At 39.4% G+C, this 18,701-nt stretch overlaps 3 protein-coding genes across 3 annotated transcripts; all 3 read left to right on the top strand.

Moving 5' to 3' along the window:
* The first annotated feature begins 1,308 nt into the window (after window positions 1-1,308).
* LOC105451517 lies at window positions 1,309-9,569 on the top strand. Its single transcript, XM_011692011.1, has 4 exons — window positions 1,309-2,363; window positions 2,812-3,164; window positions 4,429-4,561; window positions 8,699-9,569. The coding sequence occupies exons 2-4, from the start codon at window positions 2,957-2,959 to the stop codon at window positions 8,868-8,870; spliced, it is 513 nt and encodes a 170-aa protein (XP_011690313.1). The 5' UTR covers window positions 1,309-2,363; window positions 2,812-2,956; the 3' UTR covers window positions 8,871-9,569.
* A 2,007-nt stretch (window positions 9,570-11,576) lies between these two features.
* LOC105451516 lies at window positions 11,577-15,982 on the top strand. The gene is made up of 4 exons (XM_011692010.1): window positions 11,577-11,656; window positions 12,171-12,482; window positions 13,165-13,366; window positions 15,327-15,982. Exons 2-4 carry the CDS (start codon window positions 12,308-12,310, stop codon window positions 15,466-15,468), a joined length of 519 nt encoding a protein of 172 aa, XP_011690312.1. The 5' UTR covers window positions 11,577-11,656; window positions 12,171-12,307; the 3' UTR covers window positions 15,469-15,982.
* Window positions 15,983-16,581: 599 nt separating this feature from the next.
* LOC105451579 lies at window positions 16,582-18,051 on the top strand. Its single transcript, XM_011692126.1, has 6 exons — window positions 16,582-16,736; window positions 16,867-17,035; window positions 17,159-17,418; window positions 17,521-17,765; window positions 17,838-17,947; window positions 17,992-18,051. The coding sequence occupies exons 1-6, from the start codon at window positions 16,582-16,584 to the stop codon at window positions 18,049-18,051; spliced, it is 999 nt and encodes a 332-aa protein (XP_011690428.1).
* Window positions 18,052-18,701: the final 650 nt, after the last annotated feature.

Genomic DNA, 18,701 nt, shown 5'->3' with positions numbered 1-18,701 from the left:
GTTGAACAGTTTCATGGATAAGAGCAAAAAAAAAAACGCAAAAACAACAACTCAGTTATAATACATACACGGAAAGAACAATTTTGCTGAATCCAGATCTGAAAATAATTTTTGTTCAATAATCAAAATAATTTTGTGCAAAAGTCAAAATGATTGCTAGAATATTAAAACGTTTTATAGCAATACTTATCAATTTCAACATTCCAACAAATTATTTTGATAATTCAACAAAAAATTATTTACAGATCTGTTTTTAGCAAAATTTTTAGACCAAAATCGTTCTTTCTATGTACATTTTAGTAGTCAGATCGTACACATATCATCATTATATTTTCATTTCTGTATTTTTGTTTACCGAAAAAGATACACGAATTTTAATTTATAGCTCTCTTCCTACGTTATTCAAATTAATTTCTTCTTTATGGTAAAAATACGCAATTTATGCTGAATTCAACTTGCGTCCACATAATTACAAAATTTGGAAAAAAAATTGCGATATATTGTAAAATATTTAGGTAAAAATAACTGAAAAGCTATCAAATGGCCCTTATAAATTATCTTGTCTAGTCGCTACGCTATCAGGTTTATGTCAGGTTGTACGCTTTCATTCGGAACGAAAGTATTCAATTAGTCTATGCATGTTAAGATCTGCATGCAATTGGAAAGCTCTTGCTACATACGCCAATCTTTTGATGTATCAATTCGCTCTACTTAATAATTATCCACTCATGTTATCATCTTTCTGCTCCGGTTGCCACGGTTCAATTGAGTCACCTTATTTTTCCAAGCATCGTATTTTCACACGGTATTATTCTTGAAACACAGATATCGCGAGACACGTACCATTACGCATTTGACGGGAATTCAGCGGAGGAAAAATAATTATTTTCCGCTCGTAAAATTAATAAAAAATTAACTTTCACCAGTTAAAACTAATGTAGACCTTATATTTGTTTTTTCACTCTGAATTTATATTTCCCATTAAAACAATGTTAATAAATTTTTTGTTTAAATGTCTGTAAATAGTTTTAACTCGTCTCTTCGGAAAACATTCTTTCTTTCACACGGCATCAGATGCTTTGTTTCTCATACTTGTCGTAATTTTTCCAATTTTAAAGAGCAATACGTTACGAATATATTTCCTCGCGAAATAATTATTGCCTGTACTTAAACAGCCTGTTTTCCCATGCGACCCGCCTCGTTCGAGCCGCAGAACTGCGAGCCATCGAAACGCGTGGACTTGCGAGCGATCGGCCAACTTTCACTGACGACTCGTTAGGTTCGCCGCCGTGGTTTCGAGTCATTCACAGTCATTCCGCGACTTCGACGGATCGCGGTAGCGCTGCTCGTATTTCTCTCCTCGTTGAAGACAGCGAACTGTCACTTCAAAGTGCGCGTTCAGTATAGCAATACGGTAGTGACACGGTTGCAAATTCTGTGCTTCGCTCGCAGGACGTTCTCCCGCGTTTTCGCGGAACGTTGTCGTAAGTTTGTTTGCACAGACGTCTCTCCTGGTGACGCAGTGATATTCGACGTCCAGCATTTCATCCGGATATTTTTGCACGGTGAACCCTTCGATTGTGCGTAATGGAGAGACCGAGAAATTTGTTGCAGCCACGGAACGTATACAATCGCAGAACCAGCGCGCGATACTGAGTTACGATCTGTGGATTTCGATTTGCGCGTGGATTTGATTTAGCGAAGCGAGTTGAAACGCGCGCGTGATTTTCAACGACGATTGATCGTCCTCCGCTCTCCTCGGTTAATTGCTTTCCGCGATTTCGCGCACTTCGGCGCGCGCGAGTTTAACAGGCAAATCGTATCGCGTTCGCGCGCTCGCGAGGTCGGCGCGAGTGCCTCGTCGCTGCGCGCGGGAATTATAATCGGCGACGTTACTCGCAAATGCGAGCCACTTCGGAAGTGAGTTCCGGCGTCATTCCCGCTCGACGACGGATGTTATACAGCTCGCTGAAAGAGGTCTCGCGCCGTTTGCGCCGTGTTACCCGGGACAAGGGAGAGTTAGAAACGGAGAATTCCCGTTACGATTTCGCCGGTCGTTTCCGCGACTCCCGTGCGCTGGAAGTGCATTCTCCGATACAAAGGAGTCGTCGACATCGCGCTCCGAAGCGACTGCGGCTCTCTCGTGGACGAGCTTTGTCGCTTTGGATGAAAGTAAGACGGACATCGTAAGAGGATTTAGCTTTATTGCTGCGGCGGATCTTGAAGAAAGTGGAAGTTAACGGAAAGTGAGAGTCTTCTCTTCTCTTTCGAGGCAGGAAAGAGAGAGGGAGAAAGAGAGAGAGAGAGCTGTTGACCGGTTCACGGCATCGGCCGATTGGCATCGATCACCGGTCCAGGGACAGGTATTTGTTTGGACGATCACGTATAAGTAATTGCGTACCTTTGAGAATTCAGGTTAAGGCGAACCCACCACTCTCGGAGTGAGTCGCGGTGCGCGATCGATTGCACGTTTACGTAACAATACGTGATCGTTGAAAGCGACGGAGTCATCGCCGCGAATCGACGTTTGCACGTTTACATCATTAGACACATAATTTCACAGCTGTGATGGATATCATGTTGATGTATACACTGAATGTATACTCTGATGATACATACACAACGAAGCAGCTGGAATAATCAATTGGATTTCGATGCAATCATGCCGCTTTCATTTCATACATTTTTTTACGTTATATATATATTAACGTAGAAAATAAAATAAAAGTAGACCTTTCATCTGCGAATTTACGTACAAAAATTTGTCTGTTGATTAATCAAATCTGCTCGATATTTCGTACTTTTTTTCAGACGTAATCCCCTACCTCTGTGGATCATACGTTATTTTATCAGGCTTGTATCTGATAAGATTGTTAGCGGGTTGACAACAAATTAGCGGATTATCTCTAGTCCGCCTTCGCCATAACGCTTGCCTTATTGAAAAAAAGAAACCGACATGGACACCAGTACGGTGCGCTTGGTCATATTTTTGGGCATGTTTCTGGTTTTCGCCGGCGATTACAGCGCGTTGATCGCCTCGATTTTCGGTAATGCGACGGAGAGGAACATAACGGACGCAATGAGAGAACCCGAGAAGGCTCAGCTCAAAGGGCCTCACGATAAGATACCTGTGGTCTCGAAAAAAGACGTCGATAAGAATAACGGTAAGAATGAGGCCATCGTGTAAATGATACACAATGCAGCACGTGACTCTTTTTCACGAATGCGGTGTACGGAATATTATACGGAATAGAGTACAATCTTCTTTCTACAACGTGAAATCATATTTGCTTCTTTCTACAATGTGAAATCGTATTTGCTTCGGCAGCAAAACTATATGATATCTGATCCGAGCTGTAATTTTACGTTCGGATATCCTTGCGTACAAACTGCTTCTTAGCATTTTCTCCCCTACAGTCGCTATTGCATAAAAATATATTCGCGTGCGAGAGGTCGCACGCACGTGTGTCGTCATACCATTATTCATCGAGTTACGCTTGTTAGTTGCGCGTGGAGGTAATTGCTACTCTGCGAATTGACTAATTAGCCGCGCGCTCGTCCGTTTTAATTATTTGACAACGTTATCGAGACCCCCTCCACTCGGGAACGTACGTTTCGTCTGTCTCGCGGCTTATCAAAATCTCGCTACGACCAGTTCTCGGTCGAGAAAATGTTGTTTGGAAAGTAGAGTACGGTAAAATGAGTTTTAATCCGAATGCAAAGCGTATGCGTTGTATGTTTTTAAAGATTTGTAGATTAACGCGAGTTAGTATAATTAACACGAGTGATGTGCTGTGTACGTATCCTTTAACGATAATATTTAATTAATGGTTACGATTATAATATATTTATGATATCTTGTGATTACATTTTAGTATGCGCTTCTTTATAATTATATCTTCTCTGTTTTCTATATCATTTAAATACTTTCTAACAGTAAATTAAACCACAATATTTTTTCTCAATATCAAATATATAATATAGCAAAAATAGAGTAGCTATAATGTTATAATACTAATACATTGTTATACTAATATATTTGGGCACGAATTAAGTTTCTAAAGATCGTTTGAATATCAAATATATGTATAATATAGCAAAAATAGAATAGCTATAATATTACAGTACTGATACATTTGGATACGAGTTTCTAAAGATCTGGGACGTAAAGAGAATACTTTTGTTCCTGAAAGTAAAAGTGTCCCTAGTCGTCCCCTCGTCACGTCCCAGATCTTTAGAAATTTTCGACCCTCTTGGGCTCTCGACTTGTCACTTACTTATCGCGCGATTAAACAAAGCCGCGGTCATTCATACGAATACGCGTGGTCATTCGGAATAATGTCCGCGATCCATTAATCGTCCCATCACTCAGAATGATATTGCATGTGCCACGATATAATTGACAGTATGACTCCGATTTTTGTGCAGTTGCCCTACGCCGTGCGAAGATGATGGCGACGATCAAAACCGCTTGCTTGCCGAAGCTAATATGCGAACTCACCAAGTCCGTTCACCAAGATCAGCTAAGTGAAATGGAGCGATCTCTTTTGAATCTTATAAGGTAATGCAACTACTTTTACGCCCTACATACATTTCCTTTCTTTCATCTGTATCATCGCGAAAAGAAAGTGGCTTTTATATTAAATAACAAGTAGCAAAACTTGTCACTAAATCGCATAGACGTCTGATTTTTATTTTCTTTTATTTTTTTTTTTTTTATCAAAGCACTTGGGGAAGAATCTGAAATGATCGGTGATTGGTACGCCGCTCAATTTATTTGATACAGCAAGGTAAGAATCTACTTTCATCAATGAGGCTTTTGCACTCAGTTGTTCTTACTTTCACAACTTTCGATCGGCATTGCGACTAAGCGATTCAGGGTCCGTCGACCCTGAAGCGCGAGCGCTATCTGCGATGATTATGAAAACACATGTTTCTCTCGAGTCGCGCAGATAGCGGCGAGGGGAAAACTATTGAGGAACGTGATTTTGCAAACGCGAAAATGGCTGCGTTTCTTATTCAAAACCGACGGATTGTATGTCGATGGTCGTTGATGAACAGGCACGCCGAGCGATTTCGCAATTTTCACTCGGCGAAGCTGAAAGCTAATAATGATATCACGCGTGCGTCACAATTATACAGAACGCTTCGGAAAACGGTGACGTGGGCGACCGCAGTCCGACGAGAAACGCTTACTCGCCCAGGAAAATTGGACAATTGCGCGCGGCGTGCACGCCGCGCGTATTTTGCAATTTTCGTTTACGATCGGAGGTAAAATGCAGCCAGGGTCTCCCGTCTCTCGCGCACACACGCGCCCACCGCGCGTGTTATGCGGATAATGCAAAGAATTATACCACGAATTCGCGCTGTTTTACGTTCTGATTAAAAGCAACGTTACGTTAAAACGAAACGCCGCGGGAAAATCGAGAAATGCGGCATTCGCCGCAGCGCGCGCGCGCGCGCGCCAGCGCTTTTAAATCCCTCCATATTTGTACAGTGGGGAATGTATCGTCGCGGTGGACCCCGATGTGCGCGGAAGTTTCCAATATGAATGTATTAATTATACATTCGCGATGTGGAGTGTCGATCCTCGCCGCGCAAACACGTATTCGTTAAATTTAGAATATGATCATCACATCAAAAACGAGGAAGCAGGTTTCAGCAAATTAGCGCGTTAGTAATCTAATCTGTGACGCAACAAATTAACTGTTTTGAAAATCAGAGGATCCCTGTCCAAGCATATCATTTTATAATTAATTATATTTTGCAAGGAAAATACACGAAGTGGTTTGTATTCGCATCACGGAAAGAACGATTTTGTTGAAAGGTCTAAAAATTTTGCTAAAAACAGATCTGAAAATAATTTTTTCTTAAATCATTAAAATAATTTGTTGGAATGTTAAAACTGATAAGCATTGTTATAAAACGTTTTGATATTCTAGCAATCATTTTGACTTTTGCACAAAATTATTTTGATTATTGAACAAAAATTATTTTCAGATCTGGATTCAGCAAAAGTGTTCTTTCCGTGCATTACTTAATATTTCATCGGCGATTGCGCATTGATCTCAATTTATCATCTAAAGCACCTGTCACCCGGTCTTTATTGCCGAATCCTAATCCGCGCGGACTCGTGCTCTACTTCGTCAAAAATCGAGAATTGCGTCGCACGCATTTTGGAAAGTGGCTGGCAGAAAGCTACCGCGAAAGTTTCGCCGTCTCTTATGTAAGTCCCGTCCGAAAACGCGCGCCTCTTGTTGCACCTCGCCGTAACTATCTGACGACTTTCCTTTTCACGGGTTATCCAATCCGTATATACTTTCTCCGCGACATGGCGGTACCTACACAGCATTTCGCATCTGCCATACGGCCTTCCCGGAACTCCGGCTTCTAAGCGAGCCTTTCTTCGCGATTGGCAAACGAGCTGATAGAAAGCACTGAGTTACTATTCCAACGGTAATTAATTTATCGCTCGTGGCTAAAAGAACACTCGTTTCACGCTCGATGCAGGCTGATGCAAATAAATTAATTTAATTTTCGAGACGATTTTTCATTTTCGAGTAAATTTATTGCATTATTCATAAAATATAAATCCTATATTTTTTTCTGCATTGCAGACTTTTTAAGCAAATAAATTAATATGCACATTTCTATTGACAATTTTCTCCCACAAGCTCAGTATGGCTCTATTTAATATCTCCTTAACTTTGCTTATGTTAATAACTAGAAATTGGAACCTCTTAGGCATATATTATTATCTCTTTTCTCCGATGTTTGTTCCACAGAACGATAAATTCGAATAATAAACGTATAAAGTAATATGGCGATAAATAACGTAAAAATTAAAGGAGCGTTTATACAATATATCGTAAATCCGTGGATTTCAAGTAGATTATCCCTAAAGCGACGAGCCCAAATAAAAGTCTCATATTTATTACGGCCATTCTCTTCCGTCCGCGTGTTAAACGAAAACGACGTCGACGAACAGTAAAATGAATCGACGCAGAAAAGCGAGTTCCATTAGAAAGTATAATGAATCAAAACGACGGCATTGTCCCGACGTATAGTGCGCGTTTTTTGTTGAAATGCACAATATTTTTTTACACCGCATTGCTACACTCATTAAAAGTTACACGTGTAATTGCGTTAAGATAAAAATTCCAGCAGTCTTTATATTAAATGCGGGTGGCAGAAGTGTTTGTAAAATACTGGACCACACGCGGGAGAGGGAGACAATTGTGGAAAAATATTAGCTCTTGTATTAAAACTTCCGGAAAAGTTTTCAAATATAACTTTTAAGTATAATTAAAAGTCGCAGATAGAGCGAATGCAGCGCGTCGTTATCTTTCGCGCGCGTCTTCATTGTCCTCTCGGCGCGAAAGTGGGGTATCTCCCCGAGTGCGAGAGAGAATCTAGCCCTAGGAAGAGGATCCTTGCGCCGTGCGGTTAATGTCCCGGAAGGATCCGAGCTTTATATTTACTTTTATGCCTGCGTAAACGCCGGTCCATTCTGACGCATCTCCCAGGGCCCGATTTTTATCGGCGCGGATCGGCTCCGGGTTAAACCGATCAAGATGGAGAGGCTAAAAAGCCGTTTTGCGTTTATTCGTTATATCCTTGGCGCCCCTTCCGAAGCCGGGATGCGGAATCGTAAAAGGGGGAAGGAGCCTTCCTCCTTCTCTCTCTCTCTCTCTCTCTCTCTCTCTCTTTCTCTTTCTTTCCCGACGGAGGAAGACGTCTTCAGCGGGAACCATGCGTGACGAAACTGCTCTGCGCTTTTGCTCTTCCGACAGGTCGAATGATCTCTCTCGAGGAAATTCAGCGCCGGCATTCGTGCGCTTTCGACGGGATCTGGGCGATTTTTAAGGCGGAAAAACGTCGGCGATCGACGGCGATTTTGGTTCTCACGGAAATACGAATGGAATGGATTCGCAAAGCGACGCGTGTGAAAATCTTCGGGGGAAAAAAATCCGGAAGAAAGCGATCTGCGCGCCTTGCCGCCTGTATTCCACGGGCAATAGTTTACTTCAATAACTTTCTACAAACGATTCTAAATTATTCTTTCAACTGAAGGAAGAACGAGAGAAATCGATGTATATTACGGACTTGTTTAATGTGGAATATTGTCGTGGGAGATATCGAATTTAAGACGTTTTAGAAGAGAGACGAAATTTTGTTTGATCTCCCTCGACTCTCATGGCCGGAAATGCAAATAACCGGGCAAGGCAATATTGAAGGAGAGAAAGGATCCGCGAGATAATACATTCTGGTTTTTGCCTGGGTGTAACCGGACTTTGCATTGGCACATGTACGTTTACAGACACGGCTTGGTGTCGATATCGAAAGTAAAAGGCCTTGTGCTGGTTCTTATACATCATGCCGGTAAACCAGTTTAACTTGGTCAACTGTTTCGACATTCGATTCTGTTTTGTAGCACCTTGTCAGACTTGGAGGATATTTTTACGAATGCGACAGTTGTAACGTATTTTATTTATACGTATTTATAAATAAGACCTACAAAAACGTAAAAACATGTCTTAAGTGTGTCATTACGAATCTCAAACTCGTTAATTAGCGTGCAAAAAATGTCGATTTTACGGCAGACGAACCGGTTATCGTATAACCAATACGGAATCAACGAGCTTGTCTCGTCACGAAAAATTTCCTAATCTAATAAAAGCAATATTATTACTTTCAGGGATACAAGTCTGAGCACGATGGCGGAAGTGCCGTCGAGATACCACTTCGCCGCTCACATGGGCCAATTGATTTCCGGTATAGAAGGTCAAGGCTGTCATAATTTTTACCCAACGTGTCCGTTGCCGGGTATCAGCGTTCTGAACATGATGAAGAAGGTCCGTCTACGCTGACGTGCCGTGATCACCGCAACTGTCGATATCGACGATTGCTGAACCTGTGATACTGCGGACATTCTCTTTTTGCTCGTGCTCTCGGGAGATTACTGACATCATAGAATTGAATTCGCGCAGTGATGACTCGCGTCATTGAAGATGTAAATAATGCGCAAGCCTTCATTTAAATGACATAATAATGTCTATAAGCCTTCTTTAAGTGACATAATAATGTCAATTACTGAGGAAAAAAAATGACAATGTTCTGCGACGTTTGACCTCTTGTTTAGATAGTAATAAAAGTTCTAGTTAGCAAACTGAAATCGTAGATTGTTGAGATTATAGAAAGTATCTGAATTAATACTGTTGACGTCCGCTTTTATTCCGATTAATTCCAGAAAATTATTCTGTCAGACTTTATAACCAATTGATGTAATAATTTACCTTTCTTGAATTTAAACAATGACACAAGTATGCATATATTCATGTACTCAATGTTGCTATTTATTTATTTGTGAATAAGTATTCATGTTCCGCTTATATATACTTTCACTCACTTTTGATACGCCTGATGACTCCGTAGAATTTACTTTTAGATTTTATATTTCCGGAAATCCTTACGTAAGGCATGCGTACAATCGCTTATTTTTATAACGTTGTATTGTTACACTGTATATATTATGTTTTAATAAGCAATAACGAAAAGAAAATAATAAATTGCAACTTAGACACATTAAATATTCTCTTTTTTATTATAAAATATTCCCATGCTTTACATAATTTAATTTCAACTTTTATTTATATTTCAGAAATTTTATTTTATTATATAATTCTTTAATTTCATAACTTTGTGCACTATTATACTGCAAATATTACTGTGTTTCAGTAAGAAATAGCAAAAAAATTTGCAACTGACAAACATACAATGGCGAACATTCTCTCTTTTGCTGCGAAATATTCTCCCGGTCATTGCCGTAAGTTCATTGTATGCATACGATCCCGAAGTCGTGCATTTCCGTAGGAAGTCCCATGGTGACGCTTTGCCAAATTATCGGAATTCCCCATCTCCGCTCTATACCCTATTCTTTTTCCTACTTTAATGCAAGAGCGCCGCGCCGTACTCCCCGGAATATAATCCGGAACCCAGCGGGGAAACGCGCGAAAATTATTAGAATAATCGCCGGCGTCTTTATCGACTTAAGCCCGATGCCAAACTCGTCCCCGAGTGGACATTTCCCAACGAACCGTGCGATCGTAAACGAGATCGTGCCAAGAGTCTCGGTTAGCAGTTAGGACTGGCGCGATACGCGAGGACAAACGGGATGTAATACCGATGAAACCGCGCCACTAACCGTCCCCCGGCCGCCCACCCGAAACAGCCAGCGACACATTCGGAATCCTCGCAAAAATTATCGCGCGATATCGCCGTTGGAGTTTATCGACGTTTCTCGCGCTGCGCCGTACCAGTGCCAAGCCACGCGCGATTTCCGACTGCTATTTCCAGCTCCTCTTTACGTTACGCATAATACAGCCGTAGCTGAGATCGGAAACAGCTCTATCGACTTTTCTAAAAACGACGGATGTCACTAATAAATAACTAATAATTAATTATTAGTTTGCTCTACAAGACATCGATATACACACACTGTTAAATCTATTGTGTCAAATTGAATCTTATTTAAGTTGCTACTGCTCCTACTTAATAAATAGTTATTTTTAAAACAATATAGTTACTTTTAAATAAAACAATAGAATTTAACCCAAATTTGGGTTAAATTTGAACTGTTTTAAATTATTTAACTCCATGTTTTTAGTAAAAAATAACTTTATTAAGTAGAAGCAGTGGCGACTTAAATAAGGGGACGAAATAATTTACTTTAACAGTGCACCTAGGTAGACTGTTGTATAATCGCTGAAAAGTTCCCCGAATAATACATTTTCCCTGCACCATTTATTGCATTTCGATTGAGTTCTGTCACGTAACGCAGCATTGTACACTGCATACGCAATTGATTCTACGAAATCTTGGCACTCGAAAGTAGGACAATAGAGCCGGAAAAGGAATGCAAAACATTAATCATTAAGCAATAAGTTAAATAATGTATAATCCATTATCCTTCGGGGCGTGATTAAAATGTTCGTAACAAAAGTATATTTCATCACATTTCGTGCGTGCTGTGTGATATTCCCTAAACTATTCAAATAATTTATATCACATAATTCACAAGAGAGAAAGACTTTCCACACACTTCTTTCGAGAATGCTATAGAAGTCTTTCTCAATTGAAATACTGCGAAGTTTCGAAAAACGCATAATGTATTTACATTGCACAATGTGTCGACATCTTACTAAGATATTTCGTTTAACGACAAATTAACATTAGAAGTACAAGAAAAAAGCTCTTTTGAAATTTAGCTGAAATTTGCGATATCGAATATACCGATTTGCCAAAAAAATATTTGCAAGTCGAATCGTCGCGCATCAATTTCATTAGAGAGCACATGTGCGACGTTCGCATCGGCACGTCGACCTTGCCGAGGAAGAACGAAGTTACGTCCGCGGGAGGCTCGTCCTCGATCTGACGTGAGGAAATCTCGAAATGTTTGATGTACCAAATGTTGTAACATGAAACTGTCAGATCCCCAGGCGCCGGCGGCAACGGGAAGGGGCAATCACTTTCTCTTCGTCGCGGCATGAGCAGCGGCCTCGTGGTACTCCGAAGAGCATTCAGCAACAAGTTTTTACCAAAGCAGCAACCAGCCGCCGGTGCGTTGGATGTGCGTTTTTGACCGGTGCACCAAAGGGTACGTTGGCGTTAGCTCAAGTGCGCGTTTCAGGTGACGCGTGCGGTGATCGCATGATCGAACGTGATAACGTATCGGCACGATAGATGTGCAGCGACATTCGTACATTTGTCATGAATTGCATAACGATGGTGTTTTGAAATTGCAGCGACAATCGATCGATTCGCGAAGGCGCGATTGGATGATTTGAACTATGCGAAGTGCGTGACTAAGGTTTCGCAGATACGTAGAAAAACGCAGAGTTTTGTTGAGAAAAAAAGTGAAGCTTCGAATCAATTTGAGTAGTTTCATAACGCAAAGTGTAATTCATGGTGCTTTTTCATAAATTATTATTATTATCATTATTATTATTATTATTATTATAGCTTGTAATTTTGCGATCGTAAAAAATAAATTTAAAACATTTAAAAAGACAAGTTATAAATTATATTGTAAGGCTTTTGATTACAGATAGAAAGATTGTTTCTCTATATATGTACCGTAATGTAAATTAGTTTTCTTTCGTGTAAAATAGAGAAAGCTGCACGACGGAAGGAAGAGGTGCTCACGCACAATAGCGGAAGCTAATCTCAACGACCGTATTTGTCAAGTCGACTCAGTTTTCACAACGCTTCTACGACAATTAACGAATGCTTTAGATCCGCTACAATAATGCACCTGCCGCGGACATTCTTGCTCTTTGGTTGCTGCTTTCTGGCATTTGCACTTGTGACCGGTCAAGAACCACTCTTCGAACTTCCGGTGCAGTTGATCGGATTTCCGATAATTATAGCAAGCGTAAGAATCGCCACCTTTCTCAAGAAGCTCGCTTACGCTTTGAGTCCAGGTAATACATACAGAAAAAGTATATTTTATAATAGTGCATTTCTTATTCATAATTACACACACACACACACACACACACACATATATATATATATTACATAACAGATGCCTTTTGAATTATAATAAGCATCACGAGCGTGAATAGATCGAAGCGGTGAGAGAGACAATATTATAGGGAATATTCCATTCAAATATTATCAGAAAATTCCATTCGGTAATACTCGTATATTTCATCGAGCATGAAAGCTAGAATTACATGTCATAGGTTATTGATTTATTTCCGCGATTAGCTCACAAGATATGCAAGTCAAATCGACGAGCAGCGAAAGCGAAAGTGTTCCACTTGTTGTAACTTCTCTCTCCGATCATGAAGCCATGTAATGACTCGGTAATTGACTGAGGTTGCTTACCGTTAAGACGATACGCACGCTTAGAGACCGGAACAAAACAAGGCCGTTACGGCAAATTCCAAGACGCTTTATAACCGCCAGACGAATTAATTGAAGCAACAAATTAAGATTCATAAGATTATATGCTACTTTGTTATACGCATGAAGGGGGAAAGTTTTTCAAAAATTTCTAACATTATAGATGAGTAGTTATTAAATCTCAATAAACTAAAAATTAAGTATTTAAATTACTTTGTAAACCTCTCAAAGGTATAATTCCCTTTGAATTCTTAGATACTTACGTCAGTCGAGTGAAACGAGCGGAACCTTTGATACACGACGAAGAGATTTTAGACGTTGGCCAAGTCGAAAAGAAGCTAGTAGCTGAGCTCGGAAATAACGTTTGCATCTACGAGAGAATTTGTGTCAAGTATGCGGAACGAACCCTTCAAAGGAGAAGTTGGGAACGTATTCTTAATTGGAACGAGATATTCAGGTACGATATATAAATAATTACAATATTGTGATCGCGAGTTTATCTGATAATTTTTATAAAAACGTATAGATATACTATAGGTAATAATTGGATATTCATATTTGATAAGTATTAAAGAAAAAACTGTAAACTGTGAAAATACTCGAGGAAAAAGTTGCTCTTTCGCAATTGCATTGCACAATCGTAACTTCGAAGTTCACGGCTCGAAGAATAATTGTCTTGAAAACAGGTTTCATGGGCGAATGTTTCACGATGATTAGGAAATACCTGCAATCAATAGCGGTTTTTCTCTTGACTTTTCATTAGAGTAGCGAAATACCACTGCTCCAGTTGTGCGGTGATATGTAACATTTTGTAAAGTACCTTGTTCACTTGTGCAATACTATTATTAGCGACGAATATTACGAGATGAAGGCAATAAATGACAGCTTTCTATTATTAAAAGAAACATTTTTTTTAATATATGAAATCTTGAATATTTCATGAAAAGAATAAATTATTTAACGCAACGTTAAACATCTTACAATTAATTTAAATAATTTAAATATTTAAATTTAAATATTTTCAATAATAAATAATTAAAATTTAAAGTAAAGTTTTAAAACCGTTAACACATTAAAATGCGAATTTTTAAGTTATTTTACGTTATTTTAGAGAAAGCTCGTTAAAGCTTTAGAAATTTTATTAAAGCAAATGCATTCCGTAACAGCTTTATCGTATCTCAAATTGTCAGAAGAGGAATTCTTTCTAATTAGAAAAAATTAAATCCCCATCTATGGGGATGCATGACACATGGTGCACCTATATAATCGGTCAATAAGCGGTTGAAACGCGTTGTAACGTGCTATGAGATTGTAATGGCGACAATAATGTCAAGATATGATCTACAAATTCTTAAAAGGAAGTGCATCCAGAGAGATGTTCTCCGTTAATGGCGACGGAAGATTTTTCTCTCCCTTCTGCCCTCGCATTCCTCACGCAATCATTGGAGGATGTAATAGAAATCCCTGCTACCGTCTACGCCCGCGCCGCTCCGCGCGCGATCGTTCCCCGCCTTCGCGGGGACTTACACTAAATTCAGTTGTAAGTAACGCCAGGAGCAGATAGTCTTTAATGGTGCCTGCAACGGGGCGCTCTAATGCATCCTGATAACTGCATCTTCATCTTCGTCGCGTCACCGCGCCCTTCGCCGTCGATCGTTCTCGTGATTCGCTGCTGCGTGTCCGAGCAGGCTCCGTTTTACGGATTGCCCTGCTATCCCGGATCCGTGAGCTCGAGGACCTGTCGGCTTATCTCGGGCCTCCTAATGCCCCGCGGCTCGAGATAGCGAGCACGTGTCGCCGTTGCCTGTCGACACAACGGCGCGTCTGTCCAAATACGCATTTCGTACCTCGGGTCTCTCCTCTCCTCTCCTCTCCTCTCGTCACCTGCAGGCACCTATTCACGTAGGAGGCAGGAATATTCAAGATGCAGGAGACCCCGAGAAGCTGGTAAGGGGCAGAGGGGGGGGGGGGAGATAAATTGGAGATTGGGTACTGGCGGCAACTATCGTCTAGACAGACTTAACCGACCATGTATGAGGGACGAAGCTGACCCGAGACCGTCCCGAACGCCTCCTCCGAGTCCAGTCTTGGGGAAAGCGGTCAGCGATAGAAGAATTGTAGGCGAAGTGGCGTCATTAGAAATTAGGAATCCATTTAGGCGAGATAGCGATGTCGCGTAGCTGATAACAACGACTAACAATAAGCGATAAGACATCGGTTGTCATACAGGCGATGTGGTGCAGTGTAAACTAACACATATACATATATACACTTAAGCGTGGAAATATTATATTTCTTATCATATTTCTATTTTTTCTTCACCCTTCTCTTTCCTCTTTCCTTCTCTCTTCCAATACGCATTTGCATAATGCAATAAGGTAATGTTACCAATAATTTGCGTTATCATGATCTTCCAGGGAGTACAAGTCATCGTCCAACCCGATGAAAGAGAATTACTTGCTGAGCGTCTTTATGGGCGACATTATTGGCAGTCCGAAGCTATGTCACTTATTGGCGAAGAGAGGCAGAGCCTGCGATAATGCCACTTTGTCAGATTAGTTAAAAGCGTGATGCAAAGTACTTGAATCTTTTTGTTAAGTCATAAATCTTGATGCCATAAATATAACTGCTCATATTTACAAAATAAATAATAATGATCTATTATTTTCGTGTAAAATATCGATTCATAGATTGGTATCACAATCTCTTACGTTGATTATGTAAAAGATACATTTTCCTTTTTATTATCAAATTATTATTTCTGATTTAAAAATTATTATTATCGTTTTCAACAAGAAAATTGTAAATACATAAAACGTCATGAGAAACATGTGATTATGTAATATAGCAAATGTATAATCATTTTAATATTTTATTTATAAAATTATATAGATTCAAATATGTCTTTCGCTTCACTTCGCATGATTTTGTATTTCATCCTTTAGCGTTTCTTCAATTCGCTACATGTCCATGACATAAATAGTCATCAATGTATATCGTTATGTGATGCGTCATTGCATGCAATTCGCTGTTATTATGTGAAAATAAATCGTTTGACATTTAAGGAACCGTACATAAATCCACTCATTTTCGAAGAGCTCTTGCGAAAACTGTGCCTTTCGTGTTGGGTTCTTTACCCGTACACATCCATTGATGCGCACATACACATGTACACACACATACATACGGATGCGATACGCACATATGGAGTGAGAGTTGCTTACAGTGACGAGTTTACTACCTACGTCTTTCCGACCGAATGGCTAACCGGAGAATCGGTTGCGAAGAAAGTTTCAGTTGGTGTGCAGAAACCTAGAAAGACGACGCGATCGTTTGCATTAAAAGAAATAGTTAAATGCGAAATTGTGTTATTATATATTTAAAAAATCGAAATAAATAAAAATTATGTGATACAATTACTGAGTATTACTGTAAAGCGCTTCGTAATGTTTGCAATGTGTTAAGAAGACATTAATATAAACGATTTTACGCAATGTAAAGTTAGAGTGAAAGTGTTTTAATTTTAAATATTATATATAGCAGTGTATTAAAAAAATCCGTGAAGTTATTAAACTTTACATTTTGTACCCAGCAAGAGAGAGAGAGAGAGAGAGAGAGAGAGAGATTTGTATTTATTAAAAATAAAGATAGTTTACAGTTTCACTCCGCAAAATGATAAGTAAATTTATCTTCATTTGGTGCTTCTCATATTTACGTTCCGAAGCTCAAGCCGAACATTCATCACAATATTCCCAAGAATCATCTGACAATATTCAATGCATTTTTGATGTTTCTCGGAAGATTTACAATGTAACAGATTTATTACGGTAAGTAATAACACAATATTTTTTACCGGCAGAAAAAATAAGAACAGTAATATTTCAATGCAAATATTTATTTTATAAAAAATAAAAAAAAAATTATATAATTATTATTTATGTTCAATTAATCATACAGATGCATGGATGAACTCGCTACTGATACTCTTTTCGATCAAAACAATGACCGATCGTTAATCGTAGGACGAACAAGCCCATTGGATTCGTCAGTTTATGAAGAAAATTCTTACGGATTTCCTTATGGAAATATAATCTTAAATCTATTTAATAATGCCCAAGTTCCATCGGTAGGTTTAGCTTCTATACATATATTTTCAATATATTCCAACAATAAAAAATTAATCTCTATCGTTTATTAATATACTATTAAAATATTTTAGTATATTAATTGTTTTAAATATCTTTTACAGGAATATCACGATTTACCATTAGGTTCTACTACTGGTAATTTTCAATTAAATACCCTGAACAATCCTCTTAATCAATTCGGCGGACTTGGAGCAAATCTTTTCAATGCTCTGTCATCGATCTCTCGCCACGATGATCTGAAGTGCGTGCCCAGAATACTCTGCGAAGTGGCGAGTGGGAAGCCACCGGGAGAATATAAGCGAGCATCAACGGGAGATAACGAGCAATATTTAGGAGAATTTGGAAGAAATGCCTTCACGCAGTGTGTACTTTTTATAATCATAATTTAAAAAAAAAACATTTATATTAACGTATTCCATTAATTGATTATAGCAAAATTATCATGTGCTTTTCATATTGCCAGGTGGCTCGCCGGACTGGCGGAAGCATCTCCCATGCTGAGTTTTGCCCGAGCCGCCGTTTTGGGTTACAGCAGCAATGGAAATCCGGCCATGTGTTACCGCGCGTTCCCGAGATGTCCGCGTAATCCCGACAAACTGGTGCATTATCTGAACAATCATAACGGCGGATTCTTCCGGCTCTTCAGCGGAGGCGGACGCGAGAGTTATCCTCAATCATCTTACGCTTTGCGAGGTAGAGGATTGCACCGTAAGACTTGTCGCGGGGCGACATTCAAATTCAAGATTTTGCATGAGTTAAATCGCTTTCTTTTCTCGACAGATAATTCGGCATTTCCCCGCGGAGAAAGAAAACGGAAAGCTCCGCCGCCGGGTATCGCCGGGGCGGAGGCCGATCGCACCGGAACGGGCAAGCTGAAGTTCGACATCCCCGTTTTGACTGTTCGCCAAGATTATGGAAAAAGCTTCTTCCCAAGGGAAAATACATTGGGGAACTCGGGTCGAGTGGTTTTCCCGGATCACGAGGAATCGAGTGATCGCCCATTGAAAAACAGGATTTCTAAATCCCTGTCGGACTCCGATGTGAATATATTTCCGCAAGACTCTACGCTGGTTTTTCCCCAGGTATTAATTATGTCTCTTTACAATCAGAAAAATTAACGAAAATAAAATGAGAGACAAAATAAAATTTAATGAAAATAAAATAGTAAACGATACAAGCATACTAATTTTTATATGTTTAAGTCGCATGTGTGAAATATTTTTCAGGAATCGGAGGACCAAAGAGTTTTGCGTTTTCCCGAATCTCCGGACTCGGTATCTCATAGTGCGTTTAGGTTTCCGAGTTAATACTCTCGAATGTTTTCGTTACGAATAAATTTTCAAATAATATTTAGGAATACTAATTGTTACATTTTGTTTATTAAATTAATCGAGATGCTATATGATCCAAAAAAGGATTAATTAAATTAATCTGATTGCTATTGTTTAATAATATTAACGGTATAAATATTAACAAACATGTATTTTTTTAAATTTACATTTTGTATTCTATCGTCCAAATGGCTCGCAATGGGATATGCAGACGGGGGGGTCGAACAAGTCATTCAACCCTTTTTTATGCTGTATTCATCCTTTCAACATTATATAGTTATTCAATCCTTTCATCCATTACATCACGCTATCG

Source organism: Wasmannia auropunctata, unplaced genomic scaffold (genome assembly GCF_000956235.1).
Source record: "Wasmannia auropunctata unplaced genomic scaffold, wasmannia.A_1.0 LD336050.1, whole genome shotgun sequence".
NCBI lineage: Eukaryota > Metazoa > Arthropoda > Insecta > Hymenoptera > Formicidae > Wasmannia > Wasmannia auropunctata.
This window is presented reverse-complemented; position numbering and strand designations above follow the sequence as displayed.